This window comes from Camelus bactrianus, chromosome 17, assembly GCF_048773025.1.
Source record: "Camelus bactrianus isolate YW-2024 breed Bactrian camel chromosome 17, ASM4877302v1, whole genome shotgun sequence".
NCBI lineage: Eukaryota > Metazoa > Chordata > Mammalia > Artiodactyla > Camelidae > Camelus > Camelus bactrianus.
Genome location: NC_133555.1, coordinates 35,990,214 through 36,012,579, shown reverse-complemented (window position 1 = coordinate 36,012,579; position 22,366 = coordinate 35,990,214). Strand labels below are relative to the sequence as shown.

Sequence of the window (22,366 nt, the reverse complement as noted above, 5' to 3'; positions counted from 1 at the left end):
ACACTGGCTAAAGGTAAAGGGAGGAGGGTAAAGCCAGGATGGGAGGTGCAGACTAGGAACCAGATCAGGATGAGCTGAGAGGCCTTGAATATCAGATCCCCTACACTCACACTTACCTGGGGATCATCCCAACCAATGCCACGCCCAGGGCGCTCCTCTCCCTCTCAGGCTTCCTCCCTTTCCCCCTACGGGGGCAGGCAGCTGCTCTCCTACCCCTGACCCATGGATCACACCTCAGCAGCTCCCAGACGGCCTTCTTCTGACCCCCACCCAGCTATTCAGCCCTGGCCATCCCCCAGCTTATCCACAGCCATGCCTTAATCACCTCCTCTATGAAACGGGGTCTGACTAGACCACAGCTTTTCAAAATATTTTAGTCTTCCCTAGAAAGGATAAACTGGCAGAGTGGAGCTGCTCTAGGTATGGAGATCTGATCCTCAGCCTCCCTTAACTCTCAACGCAGCCAGGGGCCCCTCAGGATGAGTCTTACAGACCCAAACTGGCAACACTACTCTGGGACCCGTCCAGGTCTGTGGCCCCAAAGGCATCCCTAATCCTAGGGAACTGAGTCACATTGCCCAGAGGAAAGGTCAGAGGTTAAGCGTGGCTGGTGAGGTGGTGGGTTGGGGGGAAGACTGCAGCTGAGGCTCGACATCTGGTCTGGTGGCCCCAAGAGCCCCTGCTCCAGGCTAAGGAGTTTTGGGGCTTCATCCTGGAGGCGATGTGGAGAGTGTGAGGGCAGGGACCAGGCCAGGCATGAGTGTACCTGAGTGTACATGTTGTCAGGGGAGGAGGAAGAGGTGCTGAACCTACCACAACAGGGACCCAGCAGAAGTCTCCCCCCTCAAACCCCATTCCCACCTCCAACCCACTCCTCTCTGGTCAAGAGCATGGCCTCCTAACCCTTTTGCTCCAACCAGTTTTAAGGTTGCTTAGTAATAGCTGCACATGATGTACTTATGGGGAAACTGAGGCCCAGGAAGGCATGAGAGGGCCCAGAGATACTAACTGTAGAGCATGTACAGAGCTCCGATCCAGGCCTCTGGCTCCCAGTCCCACCAAGGTCACTAGAGCTAGGTGGTTCAAGAAGGCTCGGCAACTCACCTGAGGGCACACAGCAAGCACGTAGGCTCTCCAGGCAGCCTTCATGTTCACCATGGGGCGGGTGAGGATAGACCAGCTAGTCTTAACGTGCCCAGGTGAGTCAGCTGCCTGTCCCTGTAGCAATCTAACCAGCAGTCAGACCTGCTCTATTCCTTGCATTCCTGGCCTCTGACCATGCTGGGTCCCTCTCAGGCAGGGTCACTGAGGCCTCCCCCGCCCTTTCCAAGGCCTGGCCCCTCAGGCCCCTTGGCCACACCCTGTCATGGCACCCACTGTTATTTCCTGGTCTGGACAGGCAAGGAAGTGCTGCCTTTCCTGAGCTGTGTTTTAACCCCCTTGATCAAGCAGCAAGCTCAGTGGTAGACAGAGGAGGGAGGGGCTGTCCAAGGGAGGGGGCGCTGAGCTGTCATAGCTCACCCCTCACAGTCTCCACCTCGACCTCTTCTCTGCACCCTTCCTCTGCCCCTCCTTGACTCCAAGGCTTCTTGTCCTAGACCCCATCCCTCACCCTCCCAATCTCTCCAGTCGCATTCTTCACAGCTTTCTTTCCTTTCCCCGGCCAGGCACACGCAGTTACTCTAATTTACCAAACATGGGGTCCTGTTCCAGCCATCAGGCATTTGCCCATGCCGTTCTCACTGCAGGCAACACCAGTCGGTGTCACCTCCTCCTGGCAGTCTCTCAGGCTGGGTGAGGCCCCGCGGGGTCGCCCTACGGCCCAGGCAAGTCCTTAGGCACTACCTTCGTGCCAGGCACGGCTCTGGGGCTGGGCGGGGGGTGGGGGGAGCTGTCCCTGCGCTGCCCCTAAAGCCGAGCTGGGTGACCGCGGGGCGGGGAGGACGAAGCTGAACCCCGCTGGGACAGAGGGGCCTTCGGACAAATTCAGACGGCTCTGGGTGTGAGTGCCTCCGGGGACCGAGGAGTCGCGGAGTGTCGGCTACACGGCGGCCCGGGGGGCGCACCGAGGCGACAGTCCCACCTGCAGCGAGGAAAGCGGGGGCAGAGGAGCCCGTCCCCAGACGCGCGACGTCCACCCCGCCCTTACCTGTGCGGTGCGGGGCCCCGCGCCGGGAGTGCCGCGGCGGTCGCTGGCTCGCGGACGCCCGCCCTCCGCCGCCCGCCCCGCCCCCGTGCCCGCCGGCCCCGCCCCGCCCCGCCTTGGGGTGTCGCTTGGGGTGGGAGGCTTGGGGCCCGCCTAGGAGGAGGCGGGAAGTGGCGTCCGTCAGCCCCGCGCACGAGGTTTCTCCCGTGGTCTCCGTCTGGCGTCCTCCAGGATCCCTACGCTCCTGGGACCCAGAGTCGGTGGGGAAAGGAGGAGAGGAAAGGGAGCTTAATCTCCCCACCCCCCTCTCTCCCACCCTCCCCGCCACACACACACACACACACACACACACACACACACACACACACACTCTTACGCCCAGGAGAGAAGGGCCATGTCTGGGAGGCGACCTCGGCTTCCCTGTCCCAGCCCCCTCGGGCCCCTACCCCCATTCTGACGTTCTGCCTGCCTGGGTGCAACCCCATGACCTCCTCGACCCCCACCAGTCACCAGAGTCCAGCAGAAGAGGAGCGCCGGGTAGGTTGGTGAAACCTGTGGCCAAAAGTGGCCGAGGCTGCCCCCGTGGGCCTGGCGTCCGCAGTCAGCCGCCACTCTTGTCTGAATGACCTTGCGGAAGTCCCCTGCCCCCACTCCTGAGTCTCAACATGGCCCCGTGGAGCGTGAAGCCAGCGGTTGTCTGTGCCAAGGCCTGCGACCTTGGAAAAAGGTGGCGGGAGTCTAGTCCCTGCGGACCTGCCAGGAAGGAGAGGGGCCATGGTTCAAGCCTGTAACAAAGGAGCCAGCTGTCAGCCGGCGGGTCCCCCATCACTTCGCTCCTGCATGCAGGTTCCAGGGGATGACCCGTTTCAGTGCCCCTTTCACAGAACAACACTGAGGCCAAGAGGCCCCGTCCAGAGACTGGCAATGGAAGAGAAAGAAGGGTGGCCCACCAAAATTCAAGTCTGAGGCGCTGGGAGGCATGCCCCATTCTGCCAAGCTGAAGAGAGATCCCCAGTGGAGGGGTGTACATGGAGGGTGTGAAGGGTCTCCTGGCATATGAGCAGGGTATTGGAGGGTTTGTGGGTCCCCTGGCTCATGGAGGTGGGCAGGCAAAAGGTCTCTGGGGCTTGGGAGGAAGGGTCAAGGGCTGGCCACATGTGTAGAGAGCAAGTTTGTCCAGGAACGTGTGTTCTCACCATGGGTGATAAATGGGACAGGCAGGCCAGGCCCTGAGAAGGAGGGATCCCATTTTGTGCTGGGTGTCTCTGGGCCAGCCCTTTCCCATCTCTGGGCCTTAGTTTCCTCCTCTGTACCTGCAGCCCAGGAAGGCAGTGCTGCCTGGACTCCAGCATGAAGGGAAAGGCCTTGTTTGCTTCCTCCCCAGAGCCCAGACTTCCTGTTCAACCATATATAGGGGAATTGGAAGGCTGGGGACAAGTCTTCCCTCACCCATTCCCTACTCACCAGGTGACATCACAGTCACTGCCAAGTCCAGTTTCACTATCTACCAGATGGCCCAGACTCTCTCCCAGCATCACTGGTAATTTGTTATGCCTAAAAGAGTGCCTCCACTGGGTCCACCTGCCCTTGGCCCCTTGGAGCGCAGCCCAGGGCCCTTGCCCAGTCCTATGACGGATGTGCACCTCTCCCACATACCCCACACACATATACAATTCCACAGTCATGAGAATGTGGTGGTGTGTACACTCACCTGTGCCACAGGGACCCATCTGTTATAGAACCCACTGGCAGGGCCTCCACGTTGCACAGCTTGGGTGGCAGCCCTGTACATGTGTGCAGCTTCACAGACTCACACACTCCTGCCTGGAATACAAACCAAGACTCACATCTAGACACGCACAAAGGCAGAGTGCACATGCACTCCCTTGCACTCCAGTGCCCTGGGATACAAACACATGCTTATGCACACACAGGTCTCATCCAGGCCTGGCCCATCCCCAGAGCTATTCTGGGCCAGGCCCGAGGCCAACGAGGTCAGAGACTGCCAGTTCCCAGCAGGCCCCAGCCACTGTGTCACAGGCCTAGACTGCCCAGCCCCCACCCCCAGTCCAGGCTAAGTGCAAGATGCACCAGATCCCAGCCTGGCTCTGAGACTAGGGGGATCCTTGCTCCCTATCCCCTGCTTCCCCAGAGCTGAATCTTGAGCCCTAGGGTTTCAGGCTCCAGAAGAGAATGTCCAGGAGGGTCTCCTGGCCACTGCCAAACTCTACCCACAGCTTCCAAGCCAGAGGCCATGGAGGCTGGACTAGATCCCTACAGGAAACCCATAGGAGCTAAAAATAATACACAAGGGACAAACAGCATTCTGCAGGCCAGCATTCACGCCACCATACATGGAGGAGAGACTGCCTTCCAGGGGAACCAAGCTGGAGAGCTTGACGCTCCTGAGCTCTGCCACCCTAGAAATGATGGGCCCAACTCAGGGCTGGGGTGCAGAGATATATGGAGACCCTCGTAAGAAGTAGAAACAGTACTGGAAGGTGAGAAGAGCCCTGGGTTAAAAGCTGAAAGCTGAGTTTGAGGCCCCATTTCCTGAGTGACCTTAGGCAGGGCACACCCCCTCTCTGGGCCTCAATTCTTCACAAGTAAACAGGGGAGAGGAATAAAAAGATGGAAAAGGCTTTAACTTTCAGGATGTTCTCTCACAGTGGTGTTTAACATCGGAGAAATGGAAATATGAAAATGTTCAAGACTAGGGCACTGATTGAACAAAGTACAGTTGGCTTTTACAGAGTGTAATTTCACACTGCCTTTAACAATGACAGCAATAATCCTAACGACTCACATTTACTGAAGGCAGATGCCATGATACTGCAGTTACATCCATTTTACAGATGAGGCATTAAAGCTTGGAGCGGTTAAGTAGCCCACAGAGGGGTCACAGCTGTCAATATGATCATATCCGGAAGTCTTAGATTTAAGCTTGAATAATTTCAGAAGTTATAAAGTATAAAGCTACAAATTTATGAGAAACAGAATTTGAAAATTTCATTGCTTGTATTTTCTTTATGCTAATTTCATTTTGTGAATTTTGGATAACTAATTTTTTTGTGTCAAGTTTTGCCATCAGAGGGCAAAAAAGGAAATTTAAATAATTAAACTTTTAATTGTGTTTCTTATAAGTTTGTAGCTTTATACTTTTGAGGTTATTAAATAAAAAACTGAGGTTATTAAAGCTTAAAACTGCACTAAGCCTTGCAGGCCACCTTGTTATTTTAAGTCAGTTTGACTCCAAAGTCAGTATTTGAATCCAAAACTACAAAGCTCTGGATCTACAGGGTCCCCAGTTCTGAGGGTGGGCCCAAGACCCAAAGCACCCCAGCCTATGCAGGTCTCCACTGGTGCTTTTGGTGATGAGGAACGCAGGGGTCCAACGCTGGACTGCTTCTCCAGCATTCAGCAGGCTGGAGATTAATAATAATGGAAGGAAGGAAAGGAGACAGGGGAGGATGGACCAGAAGAGTCCCCCTACCCAAGGCCTCCCTATTCCTCTTCCAAAGTCCTCCCCAGGTCTCTTCAGCTCCTCAGATCTTCCTTCAATCCCTGGAGTTGTCAGGGCTCACTCTGAGATCAGGACCAGAGTGCAATGTGGGCCGGGTTCAGTGTGAGGTCAGAGTTAAGGCTCAGACTGGAGTGACAGTCAGAGCTCAGGCTGGGGCAGAGGCTGAGGATCAGCCAGAATCAGAATATGGTCCTCCAGCCCTTCTCCGGGGAGCTCACACTGTCCTTTGGGGCCACAGATGCTGGCTCCTTCAGGAAGCTTCCATAGCACCTGCAGCTGGCTGCTCTGACCATACCATCCCCTGCTCGCCATCCCCCTACTCCTCTGCTGTGGTGTCCAGGGTGACCAGAGCTGCCTCTGGGCAGGAAGCCAGCCCAGAAAGCCCAGGACATCCCTGAGTGACTGTCACCATAGCAACCTGTCTGCCTCCCTTCTCCTCACCCACCCCAATATGGGTCCAGTACTGGTTTTTCTAATTCAGAACGTCAGAATGGGAAGGGCCTCCCGGATCAGCAGATTCCAGCCCCTCCCCTTGTCCCAATAGATAAACAGAGACCCGAGTTGGGAAAGGAGGATGGGACCTGTTGTTTGAGGACCTGGCCCCAAACTGTCCTCCCTCCCACCCACTCCCACCAGTGTTGGTCTTGGTCTAGTTAGAGGTGGGGGTGGGGGCAGTCTGGAGTCTGATCTCCCGACGGGGGCGGGATCTCCACCCGCAGAGATGCGGGAGGCGGGCAGCAACAGGAACCAGACACCTACGATGAATAAATGATGCCCACTCGCAGCCTGCGACCAGATCGCCACCGCCGAGCGCCGGCTGCCCAAGGAGCAGTCACCGCGCCAACGCGGCCCGGCCAGTATCCCTCGGCTCCCCCGACCTGTGGCCGAGCCCGAGCGGCGCTACGGGCACGAAGATGGCGGGGCAGCTCTGGGCGCTGGGCGGCGCCGCGCTGGGGGTCTGCCTCGCTGCGGTCGCCGGGCAGCTGGTGGAGGTGAGGCGGGGCGGCGCGGAGGGGATCGGGGTGGCTGTCACCATCCAGACAGAAGGTTGGGAGCGCCTTTCTGACCGGGAGCTGGCGTTTCCCTTCCTCTTGCCTTAGGAGACCTGTTTAAATGGGAGACACAGCCCTGTCCCAAGCCCTTCCAGGCTGTGGGAGAGACTCAGCCCCCAATCTTAGTGTCCCTGGTCTGATGGAAGGGCACAGCCCCTGATTTCAGGAACATTAGTTTGATGGGAGACTTACCCTGACCTTAGGGATTCCCAGTCTGATTGGGGATACAGCTTGGCCCAGCCTAATGGCAGACACTTCGCCCCTATCCTTTAGTTTTTGGTTTAGTGGAGTCAGAAGGTGGGGGCGGTGGGGAGTGGTGCTGCATAGTGCCTTGGGTTCAGTGACCCCTAATCTGATAGGCGAGATCTAGTCACTGACCTTAGAATCTGCTGGAGGAAACAGCATCTGCTCCAGAGATCCTCCAGGGTACCCTGGCTAATAAGGGAGAGACAGCCTTGGGAAGGAGGTATTTGTGCTTTCCAGGCAGGAGGATGAGAATACCCTTTATAGAGCAGCCGCGTGTTGAGTTTGATTACATGGGGTGCACTAGGCCCTGGAGAGGAGGGGCAGGAAAGGCAGGGCCCAGGGACTCAAGGGTCTTAACTTTGTCCTGGTGACAGCTGGGAGCTAGCAAATGTTTATGAGCAGGGAAGAGTCATGATGAGTCTTGGTTTGGAAGGAGGAGAATTAGTTGGAAGAGGACGCATAGTTGGGAGAACTGGGAGGAGCTGCTGAGACAGCCCAGGAAGAGGTGAGGAGGATGGCTGGGGTTTGGCCAGAAGGCTGACTGGGACCAGGAAGGGAAGGGTGGAGGCCATCTGCAGGACCAGGGAGGAGTGGGGTCGGAGCCTGTGTAGGCAGGGGCAGAGTGGAGAAAGCAGAGAAACAAGTGTAAGAGATGGCAAAGTACTCAGGAGAGCCCTCGAGGTGCTGGGGGACAGAATGGGAGAGGGAGAACAGGGCCTTATCCTTGGGGTGTGAGGGAACAAAGCCTTGAACTAAAGGGTCTAAGGGACATGGGGACAGAGTCCTGCACCCCCATGCTAGCCTGCCTCTGCTGCTGACCAGGGGGTGTGATCAAAAGGCTGAGCTGGAGTCAGATGTCAGCTCGGGTCCCTGTAAGGAGAGCCAGGCTGGCTTCAGCCCCATGCAGTGTACTTGGGCCCCTCACGGACTGCCCTGAGGCCTTAGGTGCAGAAACTGAGCTGGTCAGGGTGCAGGAGAAGGCTGAGGGCGGGTATCTAATCAGTTCTGAGCCAAGGACTCTTCCCCCAGTCCCCCAGGAGCACACCTTCTCCCAGTTTATCAAGGGAAATTGCATTTGGATTCTATCTGCCTGCCATCTGCCTACAGTCTGAGCAAGGGCCTGGCTGAGCCTGGGGGATCCAGGGAAGCACCAGAAAGATGGGCAGGGTGGGGTCCATGACACCACCTACCCAGCCCCTACAGGCATCATCTTCCATCAGCCTGTGAGGCTCTGATGCAGGCTGGGCCTCCAAGCTTCGGAGTCCAGACCCCTAGCAGTACTCACTACAAGGAGATGCCCGACTGTTACCTGTTGCCCTCTACCCAAGACCCCTTTGGGGGTGTCTTGAACAAAGCTGGAACAAAAATGTGTCAGAAGTGAGCTCTTGGCTGCCCAGGCTCTGAATCTGAGATATTTACTCTGGCCTTGGAGTCTTCTAGTCATACAACTCAGCTGGGCCAACTCACTGAGCCTTACAATCAGGGAACCCTGCCACTGCCCAGACCTTGGTCCTGACTCTACAGACATGTGCCAACCATATGCATGTGTGCCCCAACCATGCATGTGCCCTGTACCAACAGTGCCCAACCCCAGCCCCATATGTGTGCCCCAGCCCCCTCCCATCTGCCCTGAACCCACACATGTGCTGGACCCCATATACATGTGTCTGACCTCGCAAATGGATCCAGGCCCCAGAGATGATGCTGAGGAGGAGAGTCTTCTTATCAATTTTACCACTTAGACAGGGTAGAGCTTCCCAGAGACCCCTGGAACCACCTCAATCATGTTACAGATGGAGAAACCAAAGCCTAGAGAAAAGAAGGCTCCCACCCCAGTCCACCTTGGTTAAGAGAAAAGAACCAGGGAATCACATACCAATCCTGGGGACACAGATCCTCTGGGTTACCTAGGACAGGCTGCTGATCCTCTCCAAGCATCCCCAAAACATGCTAAAGGGTGGTGCTCATCTGATGACGAAGTATCTGGCTTTTGGTAGGTGCCCCATCCATGCTTATGGACCAGGGAAAGACTAGACAGGTGGTTGAGCTGTGGGTTGCCTTTCCTTCCCAGAGAGCTGGAAGAGATTCTTCATGTCTGTCCTTATTTGGTTAATCAGGGGACAACTCATTGCACAGATGCCCCAGGGTCCTCTCTCCCTCCAAGTACTAACCCCCATCCACACCCCTCAGCCAAACTTGGTGAAAGAGATAGGGTCATATCCCTCTCAGCCCCGCAGGTCAGGAACAGGTCTTGCTCAGACCCACCACAGCAGAGCCACGTCCACTCAGACCCCCAGAACAGGGTAGCTGGTGTCCCACTGAGAAGGTGAGAAGTGGCTCACGGCGCTCTACTTTTCTCCAGCCATGCTTACAACTTTTGGCCTCCAGGTGTCGCTAATGCATTTCGGACAATTTAGCTAGTCCTGTCCCGTAAGGAATCTGGCCTAGCCTTCTGGTCAGAGGAGGTGACCCAAGTAGGACAGGCAACTGCTGAGGCCACCTGGTGGGGGGTCCTGGTCAAGTAACAGTCACAGGGCCCTGGCTCTAGCTCCACACCTCACCCCACTGGGGGGGTGTGAGAGCAAAGTCCCCCAGGATAGTACAAGCCTTGCCTTGTCTCTGGCCTTGGTCCTGAGACCCTATCTGCCTGTGTGGGGCCCAGGACTGGAGAGGAAAGGAGGGGACTTGAAGTTGATTGAGACAGGCCATTCATGTTTGCCCCTTGGGGCCTTGGTTTCTTCCAAACATCAGCCACCCTTGTACTCTAAGTTCCTGGCTCCATTGTTCTGGGGCCCTGCCCTCTTCTCTTGTTCTAAGTCTGGAACTTCCCGAAGTTTGGGGCATTGGTTATGAATGTCTAAGTCATTTGATTCTAGGAGATTCTGAAATGCTTTTCCTTGTTGAGACCTGGGTCCCTCTCGGCCTCGGTCCTAGCCCCTGGCCTCTGCCTGGCTCACTGTTCTCTCTTGACCTGCAGCCCAGCACGGCTCCGCCCAAGCCCAAGCCACCCCCACTGACCAAGGAGACGGTGGTGTTCTGGGACATGCGACTGTGGCACGTGGTTGGCATCTTCTCGCTCTTCGTGTTGTCCATCAGTGAGTAGCTGCTCCTCGCTCTCCCCACCATAACACAGTGGGAGCATAGCAAATCCTTTTCCCCCTCAGCACCACCCCCAGGGGCTCAGAGCAGCAATTCCGGGCAGTGCAAGCAGGCCAGGCGCCAGCAAGAGGCCCGTTGTGGTTTCTGGCACCTCCTGAGCCACACAAAGTCCCTGTGGAGAGCTGACAGACCAGTGGTGACCTGAAGTATTCTGCCCGATCAGGGATGCAGCCACATGGCAATTACGGTAATTACAGGGGACTCCACTGAACCAGGACGAGAACGTGTCATTTTTCCCTATCACTGGCCTCCTGATGCTTTTCCTGTAGTTTGGCCAACTTAAAGTGCCCAAGCCCAGGGGCCCCAGCAAGGCCACTCTTGGCCACAGTTCAGTCCTAAAGGCTCCCCAGTTCAGCCCAGCACACGTGGCTCCCAGGCTGCAAACCCTGCATTGTCAAATACCATTTCCCCAGAATGACTCACACCCACTTCAATTAAAAGCAAGAGACCCCTTCCTCCCTTGGACCTGGGAGTTACTTGATGCGAAGTCATAACAGAAGCAGGCTTGGCATGCTCCCTTCAATTGTCCTTCCGGAGTCGGCATCTGGAGTTAGAGAAAAGGGGGCCAAGAAATGTCAGCTGGATGAGGGAGGCCGCCAGGGTACAAAGCATAGTCTGATAGAAGTTCCTACAGGCCAAAGGGAGGAGCAGGGGCACAGGCAGTGAAGGAAAGGAAAACCCATGCCCCCGAAAAGGCTTCATGGAGGACAGGTCCTCTGAGCTGTAGATTGGTAGGATGGATGAGTGGTTTTGTCAGGTAGGCAGCTGGAAAGGCATCCTAGACAGAAGGATAGTGTGAGCAGAGGTGGGTGGAAACAGCCTCCACCCAGGTCTCAGATAACCCCTGCAAGACATTTACTGAGTGTACCCTGGGTCAGGGGCTAAAGGGGCATTTAAGTTCCCAGAGGGGCAGAACTGATCACAAGGGCCCATCCAGATGTGAGCGCACCAGAGGAGACAAGGACATATCTAATTTGCATGTGCTTCTCCTGGCACCAGAAGTCTCCTACCTGCAAGAAAATATCCATTCCCCCCACTGCCATCGCTTCACGGCTAGGGTAGAAGGATCTGAGCAAGAGGCTACATTTTGTTCCTAGCCAAGGCCAAGAATCCATCAGGCTTCTGAGTGGAGGACCCCACAGACAGACAGGTGTGGCTATAGCCCCATTCCAGGTGTCCAGAGAGGGGAACAACCCCCAGTACCGAGGCAGGGTTGGGGGAGGCATCTGCCCTGCAGAAGCCACAGAACCATCCAGGGTGCAGGTCCAGGGAGCAGCTCTGGGGCACCCTGGGGAGTACAGGTAAGGGCACTGTGGGGCTTCAAGACACACAATGGTTTCTCCCCACCTCTGCTTGGCCCTAGATGGTGGAGGTGTCTGGGGCCACACAGGAAAGTTGCAGGTCAGACCCAAAGAGGCACTTGAACCTCAACTACACAGATCAACTTCCACTCTTAACCCCATTTCCTAGAGAAGGTAAAGGCCTCTGAGCAGCAGGTCAGCACTTGTTACCCTCCATGCAGGGCTCTAGGGAGCAGGGATGACACAGCTCCATCTCTGGGGAGGAAACTTCTTTCTCGCTTCCCAGTCTGCCTGGACCTGGGTGGTACAGCTGTTAGCGGAGCAGCACCCCTAGAACCTTGTGGAGGGGCTGGAGCTGGACAGGGTGCTTCTGGAAGTCACCTCTACCCCCAGGGACTCCTATCCCAAGCCCCTGACAGGGCCCTGGAACTCGATCCAAGGAACTCTATTTCTCTGCTTCTTTGGAGAGAAGTAACCAGGCCAGGCTGGATGGGGCAGACCTGGTGTGAGGGGAGGTGCTCGAGTCCTGCTCTGGCTGCCAATAGCTGCCACTGAGCTCCCCTTAAAGCCCAGGCCTCCCAGGGACTCCAACCAGCCTTTGCAGAGAGCCTGAGTGGGCATGGTCCTGAGGAGGTGCCTGGTAGGATGGCTGGGAGAGGTGGCCCAAGCCAGTAGAGTGGGGTTGGGGGCCAGACTTGGGCCTTAAGTATAGAGGTCTGGAAGGTGGCAGAACCCAGCTCTTTGGATAAGAAAGGCCTGCTGTCTTCTCAGGCCTATCCCCGAACTGCAGTGCACAGTCAGACTTGCTGCTGGGGCCCTCGTGCAGCCCCCCAGCCCCAGATTGCCCCTGGATGTTGCTGTCTGCCTCATCCATTCATTCAGGAACCCAGTCCTTTAGCAGTAAATTCTGTGATTCTGGGGGAGACTCGGTGGGGCCACAATACTGGCTGAGGGATTGCACAAGATGACCTCAGGGGGTGCTCCAGCCCAGGCCACATAGGTCTGATCCATCTTCCCCAAAATAGGACTGGCTTGTCCTCCCTGGCCCTCCTGCTCCTAGAGTCTGCCATGAAGTTATGTCTGGTCATCTGATTTATAATAGGAAGCAGCTCCATTCCCTCCCCTGAGGCTAGGGCCAAGGTGGTCAGACTGTGGGGGCCTTAGAAAAATAAACTCAGTCCAGCCGAGTCCTGGCAGCCCTGCCCTGCCCACCCCTAGACAGGCCAACTCCATGCCCTGTCCCAGTTTGTGTGGGCACAGCTGCCCTGAGCCGGAAAACCACTCCTGGAATAACTCTGTCTGATGTGAACACCCCAGGGCAGGGTCTATGCCCTCTCCTAGGTTCTCACAGCCAGGAGGAGCCCTGCTAGTCCTTAGGGAGGTTGAGAAGGACGAAGCCACATTCTCCAGGGTCTGATGTGCTCTCAGGAGTCTTGGAAGAAAAAACTAGGATGCACCAGGAGCCCAGAGGCCTCGGTTGGAAGCACAGGGCAGCCTCCAGGAGGCTGTAGCTTGAGTCATGGTGCAGCCCAGTGCCCTGCCCTCCAGGTGCTCTCAGGTTAGTCCTCAGGACCAGGACTGATGACATAACATACAGGGCCAGTACTCAAAGAAAATATGAGACCCCTTGTTCAAAAATTCTTAAGAATTTCAAGATGGGGACAGCAGAGCGTTAACCAAGCACAAGGCTCTTCTGAGAGTGGGGCCCTATGTGAAGCCAGCCCTACTCAGGAAAGACATCTTGGGTGAGACACACATGGGTAGATGGAGACAGGCCTGAAATTTGGGTACCATTCCTAGGGTGTCTGAGCACCAGCTCTGGCCAAGCCTGCTCTGCCCTCCCCCTGTAGTTATCACTCTTTGCTGTGTCTTCAACTGCCGTGTGCCACGGACCCGGAAGGAGATTGAAGCCCGGTACCTGCAGCGAAAGGCAGCCAAGATGTACACAGACAAACTGGAGACTGTGCCACCCCTCAACGAGCTCACGGAAGTCCCCGGAGGTGAGCAGGCCTCGGCCCTCAACCCAGCCACTATTTGACCCTGTCACGCCTACCAGCTTCTTGGTCCTGCTGCCTGGAGTTGCCCTATTCCTCCCCTCCACCTGGTTGAGGGCCAGGACCCTGCCCTGTCCCTGGAGACTAGAGCACAGATAACGGGTCAGAGTGAGGCAGGGAAAACAAGGAGCTATTCTGCAGGTAGGAGGTTTGGAAGGAAGAAAGAATGAAGGGTTGGACTGGGAGGCTCTGGCGTGGGCCCTAGGACCCAATCTAACCCCTGTTGCATGCCTCTTTCCTCTACCCTTCAGAGGATAAGAAGAAGAAGAAGAAAGACAGTGTGGATACAGTGGCCATCAAGGTAGAGGAGGATGAGAAGAATGAGGCCAAGAAAAAGAAAGGAGAGAAATGAGAGATTCCCCATTTCTGGAAGCTCTGGAAGCTGGCCGGCCCTGGGGCTCATAGTCCTGGCCAGGGTCCAGACATCTTAGACTCTAAGCTCATACATGGACCAGAGGTGGCAGAACATCCTCTCCCTGCTCAGAGGGGGTTGCTGAGGCCCAGGACAGGGGACCTATCCGGGCAGAGACAAGACTACATCAGGTATGCTGCCCCCGAGCCTGGACTCCACTCCTTCCACCCCATCCACATGGCCACTCCGCAGAGGTAGTCTTGGGCCACTGTCCCTCTGTAGATCCAAAGTGGCCTGTACTCACCCAAATGTGCCTCTGGCCCTCCTCTGCCAGGAACAGCAGTGGCTAAAGGGGTAGTGGGATGAGGGTTTCGTTCTGGAAGGGGAAGGCTGACATGGACGGGCTAGATGTAAGGTCACACCGGGCTGGCCACAGGGAGGGAGAGGGTTGCTGGGGGACAGCTGTGGATAGCAGCCCTGGTGGTGAGGGGACTGCCCCAAGCCCGGAAAGGGTTCTGGCCCAGGGCGGTGAGCAGAGGGTGACCAGAAGCAGAACCCCCAGGCCAGAAGATACCAAGCTCCAGGCAGTAGATGCACTTATCTTACACGTTGCTATGCAGCTGAGGCTGCTGGGGGGCCTAGCACAAGGCCCGGGGGCTCAGGGCTGGGGGCTGCAGGGGTGGGTCGGGGTGCAGAAGGCTGAGGCCAGTATGCTAGAGGGAGAAGGGAAGAAAGCTGGCACCTGGGCCCCATCTTGGGAATCCAGGGAATATTTGAAAAGCCAAGGGAGACCTTGGGCTGTTCTGGTGGCCCTTTCTATGCTCAGCTGTGGTGGGAGGTGTCAGGGCCCCAGGAGGTCACCGCTGCAGGCAGTGAGAGATTGAGGCAGCAAATAGCCTTCCATCTGCTGAATATAACAGCACGCAGCTTCCTCTTCTACTCTCAACTCCAGTGCCTAAAAGACGCACTGCTGCCCTGAAGGTGAAGGCCCAAATGCCACCTGGGGACTGAATCCTTGGGGAGGGGAGATACAGAGAGGGGTTTCTAGGTGGCAGTGAACATCAGCTGAGGAACTCAGACCTGGGCCTGGAGACACCAGAGGTTTCCAAGCCAGGTGGAGCTGCTGGTAACGCTCACGCTGCCTCTGCAGCCTGCAGAGATTTGTAAATAAAGCTGAGTGCCTTCCCACACCCAAGGGACCAGAGATGAGCCCTCAGATGCGCCGTCCCTGGAGCATTTATGTGGAGGGTGATGCATTGATCAGTGATAGGGACGTTCCCTCCCCTGACTTTTCTCCCAGCCTGAATTCAGATGAGCTGGAGGGAGAAATGGTGGCCAAGAGGCAGAGGGTCAGCCGCAGCCAGTGGGGCCTGGCCCTAAGGCAGGGTGTCAGGACCGGGGAGGAAGCTGCCTGCTCTCCACTTGCCTCTGCTCCATCCCGTGGGTTTCAATAGGCAGGTGCTTGGGACACAGAGGAGTCAAACCTGGATCCTGATCTGGACCCAGATCATTATTACACAAGGAGAAGGACCCAAGCTGATAAAGGGGAAGGAGCACCAGGTCTTAGAGCCATCAGTGGGCAGAGAAATTACAGAAGGCCCTGATGTGGAAGCTGAGTACTCACCATCACTAGGTAGGAACCCTGACTCTGCCCTCAGGGACAAGCCAATGGGCTTCTCATACATATATGGTTGTGGCAAAGATCATTCTACCCACACAGGGCAGAGCCTTCCTGTTGGCTGGGCAGGAGAAGCCCAGAGGAGCAGGGGCCACTTGAAGTCAAACAGCAGCTAGTAAAGTCTGGGAGAAGTCCAGGCCCGAGCTCCATCTGTCCTGCCAGCTGCCTCTCTGACCTCTTACCTGGGCCTCCACTAGCCCTTTATGGACAGGCATGTCTGCTGATGGTGGGGATAATGTCTGATCCCAGTGGGCATCTGCCCCTGTCTCCAGGCAGGAGGCTGGGCTAAAAGGTCAAGGTCCATTGCAGTGTTTCAGGGCAATGACAGGATGTGTTCTAGCCACTGGCGAGGAGACGGGCCAAAGTCAAGGAGACCATACTCACCTCCCTGGCCCAGAAAGAGCTGCACGCTCACCCCAAGCCTCATGCTGTGTCCTGGCAGCCCCAGCTTCAGCCTGGGCAGTACATTCTAGGCCCTCCATCATCTGACCCCAATATCATCCCTACACACTCCCTCCACCTTCTGCTGGAGCCACCCTGGACCTTTGGAGGCAGACCCTGGGACTCTACACTTTTCAGTATAAACTGCCTGAGTCACCCATCCTAGCCATCCAGTTCTCTCATCTCCCACTTGAGCAGGACCAGGGAACGAGGGGCCTCCGAGGCCCAGGAAGGAGGAGGCATGGGGAAGAGAAGTGTTTAATCGAGCACCTACTCTCCACCCTGCCTTGTGGGGCTGTGAGAGCTGCACCTGTGGCAGTCTGGACACAGAGGGTGAGGAGGGGCCTCGGCAAGGGGGGGCTCACCCAGGAACAGAAAGAGAGTGTCAGAGGACAGCAAGGAGGCTGAGGGGCAGCAAGAGTGCCACGAGTAGGACCCTGGACGGGGCTGGCAGAGTCTGCCCATTGAGGCGCTCCCAGATCCACTGCTGGTAGGAGGAGATGTGTAGATAGACGGGTGGGAACTCGGTCTTCTTGCAGCCTGGGCCCCAGCTCACCATTCCCACCAGGTACCATATTCTCTCCACAGGACAGGCCAAGGGCTCACCACTTAATTCCTGTGGGGAGGGGTTGGGGAACAAAAAGGGTCAGGGAGGCTAGATGTGGTCCAAGGGAGACTTGATCCAGCTCAGGGACAAGCAGGGAACCCTCACACAGGACCTTCCCCACAGTCCCCTAGTGTCACACAGCTGAGAGGAGGTGCCCTTGAGGTCCTGACCCAGGAGACCTTCCTCCAAGGGCTCCATCTCCCATCTCTCTCCCAGTCCTCCACCCACCATCTCTTTAACACCCACCCTCCACCTTCCCACCTACCCCCATCCTTCTCCCTCATCACCAACCTCCATCCCCAATCCCCATCACTCTGACCCCAACCCCCCTCTCTTTCCTCCCAGTCTCCATCCCTCATCCCATCTCCCTCCCCCATCTTCCCATCTTCCCCTTCGGTCACCCCTGCTCATCCCCAACCCTCCACTTTCTGTTCCCTCTCCCTTCAGGTCCTGTCTCCCCTGTGCCCCATCCCACTCCTGGCCAGGTGCCCTTGGAGGCAAGTGAGCGAGTAGGAGAGGTGCTCACATAGCAGAACTGCTCCCTGTCGACGTCCTTTGCACAAATCATCTGGGAGTTGATGATCTGAATCAGAGAGGGGATTTTGGAGAACCTGTGGTAGAGGCTGTCACACTCTGTGCTGTTCAGGATGGTGACTTCCTTCTCCTGAATGGTCCGGAACTGGGGCCATACACCTGTGGGACAGGGGCCCCATTCAGGCTTGGCGGTTTCTTTCCTGCCCACAGCCTCGTGTCCATCCTCCCTCACCACTCCTCCAGCCTCTTTTCCTTGCCACACAGCAGTCCTGGAGATCTCTCCAGGCTTAGCCCACCCACTATTCCAGCTGACACTTCCCAAGGGCCCCTCAATATAGAGACCCTGGAGCAGACTACCAATGCTCTGGCCTTGCTAGACCTGGTCTCACGTCCATTGAGTCCATTCTGATCTCAGCATCTTGGCTTCTGCATTCCTTCTATCCCAAATGCCTACCAAGCCCATCTCAGGTCCAAACCCTGCCTTTTCTTCAAATCTTCCCCAAAGGTCTCTTCTGTCCCTAAGCTTCCCCAGACCCCCCTCTGTGGCTCTCAGGCACTCCTCACTCCCCTCCCCATTCTCCCAAGTGTGTCTGTCCCTAGTCTGAGCTCCTGGAGGACGGAAGGCTTCAGACTGTTCCCAGCCATTCCCCAGACAGGCCATGGCAAGGAAGACAAAAAGCTGCCCCAGGCTGGAGCCCCTGTGGGCTTTTTCAGGCAAGTTGGCACCACGAGGCCACAGGGAAGGGCACCTCTTTTGTGGGAAAGGGAAAGGGACTCCCTGAAGGGGATGGACATTCTTGGAGCTCATAAGGAAATGAACTCTTGGATGACCCTGGGACAACACTCCTTGCTCTTTGGTCCTTGCTCCTAAATCAGGATAATGAGGGATTGAGGGCCACTGATAGGGGAGGGAGCTGAGTAGACCCTCACTGACATCCATCTTCTGGGTGCACACTGCCCTTAGCCAGCCACGAGGGGGATCTGGGGAGCTTTTTACAGACACAGAACCCTGCTCCTCTCACCTTGCGTGTTCTGCTTCATGACATGGATGCCCTGGGATTGTATGCAGACAGCAAAATATTACTCTGTGCCCCCTCTGCCTTCAAGGAAGTCCTGTCTACGTGCCCTGGCGTGGGCCTGAAGGTTCAAGGGCAATTTGGGCCCCTTAAGGTCTGAATGGCCACAATGCATTCACTGCTGAGATTCTCAGGGGGAAAGAGACCTCAGATATGAGAGTCTGACAGGAAGTGAGGGGGCAGTGGACTCCCTAGGGAAGGTGTCGCAGAAACACCCATTCACGGTAGACCTGGGCCTGCACCCAACTCCTCTCTCACACCACCCACCCTGCTGTGGGAAGGCTCCGACTCACCGTCAAGCCTGGGGAGTCCCCAGCCTGTCACGGTGCAGAGGGTGTGGTCCTTCACCTCATAGTCCAAGCCAGGCAGGCAGATGGGCCAGACATACTTGTTGTACTTGAGTGGTCGCTCAAGCTTAAGGAGGGCAATGTCATTGGCCCGGCCAATCCAGGACCAGTACCGATGGGACCGGTAATGGCGGTTCATGATGACCTGCTGTGCCAGCACGTCGACAGTAGTTTTCGATACCTGGTCAATCTGCGGACTTCCCGCCCGCACTGAGTAGGTAACATCACTCCTAGGGGAACAGGGAGGGGAGCCTGCCATCAGCTCCAGGAACCCCACCCCAGCCTGCACCCCCTACCTTTCACCCCACAGTTGCACTCTGAGCTAATCCAGGCAGGCCACCCACCTGCTTCAAGCCCCTTGAGCCCACTCCTCACAACAGATGTGAACAGGGCTCTGCACACACACTGCGTGGTCCAGTCCTCACAAAAACCCTTCATTTTATGGAGAGGGAAACTGGAGCTCAAGTGACAAGTTCAAGGCTACATAGCTAAGAGGTAGTGGAGCTGGGACGTGGACCCAGCTGTCTCTGGTTCCAAACTCTGGACTCTGTCCAGCATCCCATGCTGGGCCCTGGAAGTGATAGAGGTCCTGTGCAATCCATCAGCCATGCCTTGCCTCCTGGTCTCCCTTCTTAGTGCCCCTGGAGTCTCTATGTCGACCCTTAGGCTTGGAGCATGCTTCTCCACTGGCCAGCCCTCATGGCCAACACAGATGTGGCTCTCAGGCCACTCCCTGGCCCCAGAACATGAATATGCCCGCTCTCTTGTCCCCCATAGACCAGACTCCTCTGTGAGCATCTATCTTCTTGTCTGTTTTCCCCAGCAACCCGAGAGGAGTGGTGCAGCCCCCTTTTGCCTCCAGTGCTCAGGCCAGGGCCTGGCTTCAAAGAGTGTCAAGCTGTTGGTTGAATGAAGGAAGGAAGGAATAAGTGAAGCAAAGGGTGTGGAACAAAAGAATATGGACCTTCTTTCCGTGGATAGAAGGAGGCCTAGACAGTGGGTTGCAAGCCTCCGCTTCTGATCTGTGGAACAACTGCACAGGACTGGGGGGCCAGGAGAGGGGAGCAAGTTTCCGGCTCCCAGCAAGGAATGTGCAGGGCTCAGCCCCCACCTGCTTGGAGCTGGGGTGAGGGGGGCTGGGACTATGGGGTTCTGCAGAGGACTGATAGGCCAGCCGGCAGGATGACTGGGGCCCCAGTGGCTCCAAATGTCTTTCCAGCCACCCATCTAGGCCCCGACTCACTGGGTCATGCAGTGGGCCACAGTCAGCACCCAGTGGGAGGCAATGAGGGTGCCTGCACAGACGTGTATGCCATTGGCCCGCACACTGACCATCCATGGCCACCGCCGAGCCATGGCCTCCGGATCCCTGAGGGTGGGGTCCAACTCATAGGAGAAGCCACAGGCTGAGGAGGAAAGCAAAAGGAGTCTGATGAGGAATGGGCCTTTCCAGCCACACTCCATAGCACCTCTCCCTCCTCCCCTCCCCCTCAGCCCAATCTCCCACCTAGCTAGCCACTGGCCCGCACCCATCCAGTGATTCTCCCTCACCACTGGTCATCACATAATGATGCTGTCCATGTGAGGATGGGGGTCTCCAGCCTCGGAAGGGCCTCAGCACTCCCCAGGTATCCTTCTCTCCCTGATCCCACAGACCAGGCCTCAGGGCCTTCCCAGTAGACCAGCCTGGTGTGCCACTGGCCCCTGTGTCCTGGCTGAGCAGATCTCAACTTTGGCCAGGCCCCTCACAAACTCATCTGTGTTTCCATCTGGTTCCCCTACTTCAGCCAACGCAGATCCCTCCCCCTCTAAGATCCTCCTCCTCAGTGAAAGGAAAGGCAGATGACCTAAGAGGGAAAACTGGGCAATGTGCACAAACACACACCTCTAAGGATGAAACCCTAGCAGCAAATGAACACAGAAAATGCTCAGCCCCGTTAGTCCTCGGGGAAGTACGGACTCAAATCACAGTGAGGTTCTGCTCACCGCCACCTGCCAGGTGAAATTAAATGTCCCTGATACCAAGTGTTGGTGAGGATCACGGCCCCAGACTGCTCACTCACTGCTGGTGGGGGTGTCAATGGGTGCAGCCACTTTGGAAAAGCTTTTATGGAAACGTTATTTAAACTGAAGATGCACATATACAACGTCACAGCAGCCCCACTCCTAGGTGTTGCAAATGGATTAGCGGATTGTGAGATCAGTAGCACCAGGGGCACCACGACTAGCAGCTGTAAAGGCTAACACAGGAGAGGGAACAGCAGCACACACAGCAGAGTGATGCTGGGTTGTGTGTGAGAGACTTTCTGGGGCAGTTAAATTGTGTGCACTGAGTTCCAGGATGAGAAATATTTATGTGGACCTTACTTAAACATGCGTTAAAGCCACTGCTGGAGAGAACATCTTGTGGGTGTGCCCCCGAGACACCCAAAGGGAAGGCTCCCTGAAAGCTATGCTGGAGATCCCCAAAGGCCTTGGCTGGGAGCCTGGGTCAGGGCCTGGCGCGTGCTGAGAGGCGCCGGCCCCACAGGCCATTCAGGGAGGCAGGACCATGCGGCCCACCCCAGGCTCCTTCCACCTTCCTTGCCTCCTAACTCACCAGGATGAGAGGCCTGGCCCACAAAGGTACTCTTAAACACTGGTAAAAGGAAGGTCTTCTCTCACTCTCCCTGCCCCCTCTTCCTCCGCCCCTTAAGAGCCTCAGGACTGCTTGGGCACCTTCCTCCCGCGTGGAGGGCACAGTACCCACCAGGAAGTAAGTCGTCGTCAGCAGCTTTAGAAGCACTGTACTGCAGGGTCGTCTTGGCCTGTGGTGTGGTCGTGGGCGGCGGGCTGGCCGTGGGCGGCGGGCTGGTCCTGGGCTGGGGGCTGGTCGTGGGCGGCGGGCTGGCCGTGGGCGAGGGACTGGTCGTGGGCGGCGGGCTGGCCGTGGGCGAGGGACTGGTCGTGGGCGGCGGGCTGGTCGTGGGCGGCGGGCTGGTGGAGGCCTGCCGGCGGAGGCGATGCCCGCCCGAGCGACAGGTGGCATTGGGAGCACAAGGGGCGTCAGGTTTGGCGGGGGCAGCCATGGACAGTGCCCCCGACGCTTGGCCAGCGCCCAGGCAACCTGTGGAAGGACGCAGAGAGGATCAGAGGTGCAGGCCGGGCCTGAGCGCGGAGGGCCGGGGGCGGGGCTCACCCGCGGACGGCGGCGGCGGCAGCAGCAGCAGCAGGAGGCCGGCGTGCGCGAGGGCGAGGGCCCGGGCCCGGGCGGGTGTCTGAGGGTGCTGGGGACTGGGCCTGCCGGCCCGCGGCCCACACCGGGGTTCCATCCGCGGGAAGCAGCAACCGCGCCGCTCCTCTTGCGACGGCGCTCCTGGGACCCGCTCCACGACGGCGCCCCCCACTGGCGGCCGGCGACGGCTTCTGTGGTGTGGTGGGCCCTGGCGCTCCCGGTCCCGCCCGCGCAGCGCCCCCCCCCCCAGTGACCCCCCGCGATGGTGCTTCCGGTGTCAGGGCCGCCTTCAGGCCGGCTGGACTCGTGTGTGGCTTGATGGCGCCCATGACTGCCTGGCTTCTGGCCAGCCCTCTCCCCTCCTGGAACCCCGTCTCTCTCAGTCGGCCTGGCAAAGCAGTTTCCTGGAGACCCTTAACCTCACCACGGCTGGTTCCTGCACCTCCTCCTCCGGCAGCCCATTTCCATCCCTACTGGATGAGAGGAAAGCCCAACCCCAGGGGCTGACATCCAGGATTTCCAGGCGGCCCCAATTGCCTTCCAACCTGATGACTACAGTGGGGCCTTGCCCCAGGGCACTGAAATTAAGCACATTGATATGTTTTCGATAGTGATTTTTCAAGAGTGCAAAATTTT

At 57.2% G+C, this 22,366-nt stretch overlaps 3 protein-coding genes across 20 annotated transcripts in view; 1 reads left to right on the top strand and 2 right to left on the bottom strand.

Annotated features, from left to right (window-relative positions):
- Positions 1-2,781, bottom strand: part of ALS2CL (ALS2 C-terminal like) — a 45,382-nt gene extending 42,601 nt beyond the window's left edge. For 13 of the 18 annotated variants that reach the window (XR_012500033.1, XR_012500031.1, XR_012500034.1 and 10 more), the window contains exons 1-2: positions 2,657-2,779; positions 2,150-2,390 (exon numbers count right to left, since the gene is read on the bottom strand). The gene's annotated coding sequence lies outside the window, so the exon portion shown is untranslated. The other 5 variants (XM_074345039.1, XM_074345044.1, XM_074345042.1 and 2 more) reach the window with 4 other exon arrangements.
- A 3,450-nt stretch (positions 2,782-6,231) lies between these two features.
- On the top strand, positions 6,232-16,302 carry TMIE (transmembrane inner ear). Its single transcript, XM_010960100.3, has 4 exons — positions 6,232-6,661; positions 9,945-10,062; positions 13,278-13,427; positions 13,733-16,302. The coding sequence occupies exons 1-4, from the start codon at positions 6,584-6,586 to the stop codon at positions 13,831-13,833; spliced, it is 447 nt and encodes a 148-aa protein (XP_010958402.3). The 5' UTR covers positions 6,232-6,583; the 3' UTR covers positions 13,834-16,302.
- Positions 16,303-16,337: 35 nt separating this feature from the next.
- On the bottom strand, positions 16,338-22,245 carry LOC105072954 (serine protease 50). Its single transcript, XM_074345036.1, has 6 exons — positions 21,695-22,245; positions 21,266-21,622; positions 19,760-19,922; positions 18,463-18,746; positions 17,086-17,252; positions 16,338-16,568 (listed from the first exon to the last, which is right to left on the bottom strand). The coding sequence occupies exons 1-6, from the start codon at positions 21,825-21,827 to the stop codon at positions 16,338-16,340; spliced, it is 1,335 nt and encodes a 444-aa protein (XP_074201137.1). The 5' UTR covers positions 21,828-22,245.
- Positions 22,246-22,366: the final 121 nt, after the last annotated feature.

Excerpts from the sequence above, each read along its gene's own strand:
- TMIE (XM_010960100.3), top strand. The coding sequence starts at position 6,584 with ATGGCGGGGCAGCTCTGGGCGCTGGGCGGCGCCGCGCTGGGGGTCTGC. Across the intron at positions 6,662-9,944 it reads TCGCCGGGCAGCTGGTGGAG|CCCAGCACGGCTCCGCCCAA; the intron begins GTGAGGCGGGGC and ends CTTGACCTGCAG. Across the intron at positions 13,428-13,732 it reads GCTCACGGAAGTCCCCGGAG|AGGATAAGAAGAAGAAGAAG; the intron begins GTGAGCAGGCCT and ends TCTACCCTTCAG.
- LOC105072954 (XM_074345036.1), bottom strand. The coding sequence starts at position 21,827 with ATGGAACCCCGGTGTGGGCCGCGGGCCGGCAGGCCCAGTCCCCAGCAC. Across the intron at positions 19,923-21,265 it reads TGACGACGACTTACTTCCTG|CCTGTGGCTTCTCCTATGAG; the intron begins GTGGGTACTGTG and ends TTTCCTCCTCAG. Across the intron at positions 18,747-19,759 it reads GTGGCCCACTGCATGACCCA|GAGTGATGTTACCTACTCAG; the intron begins GTGAGTCGGGGC and ends CTGTTCCCCTAG.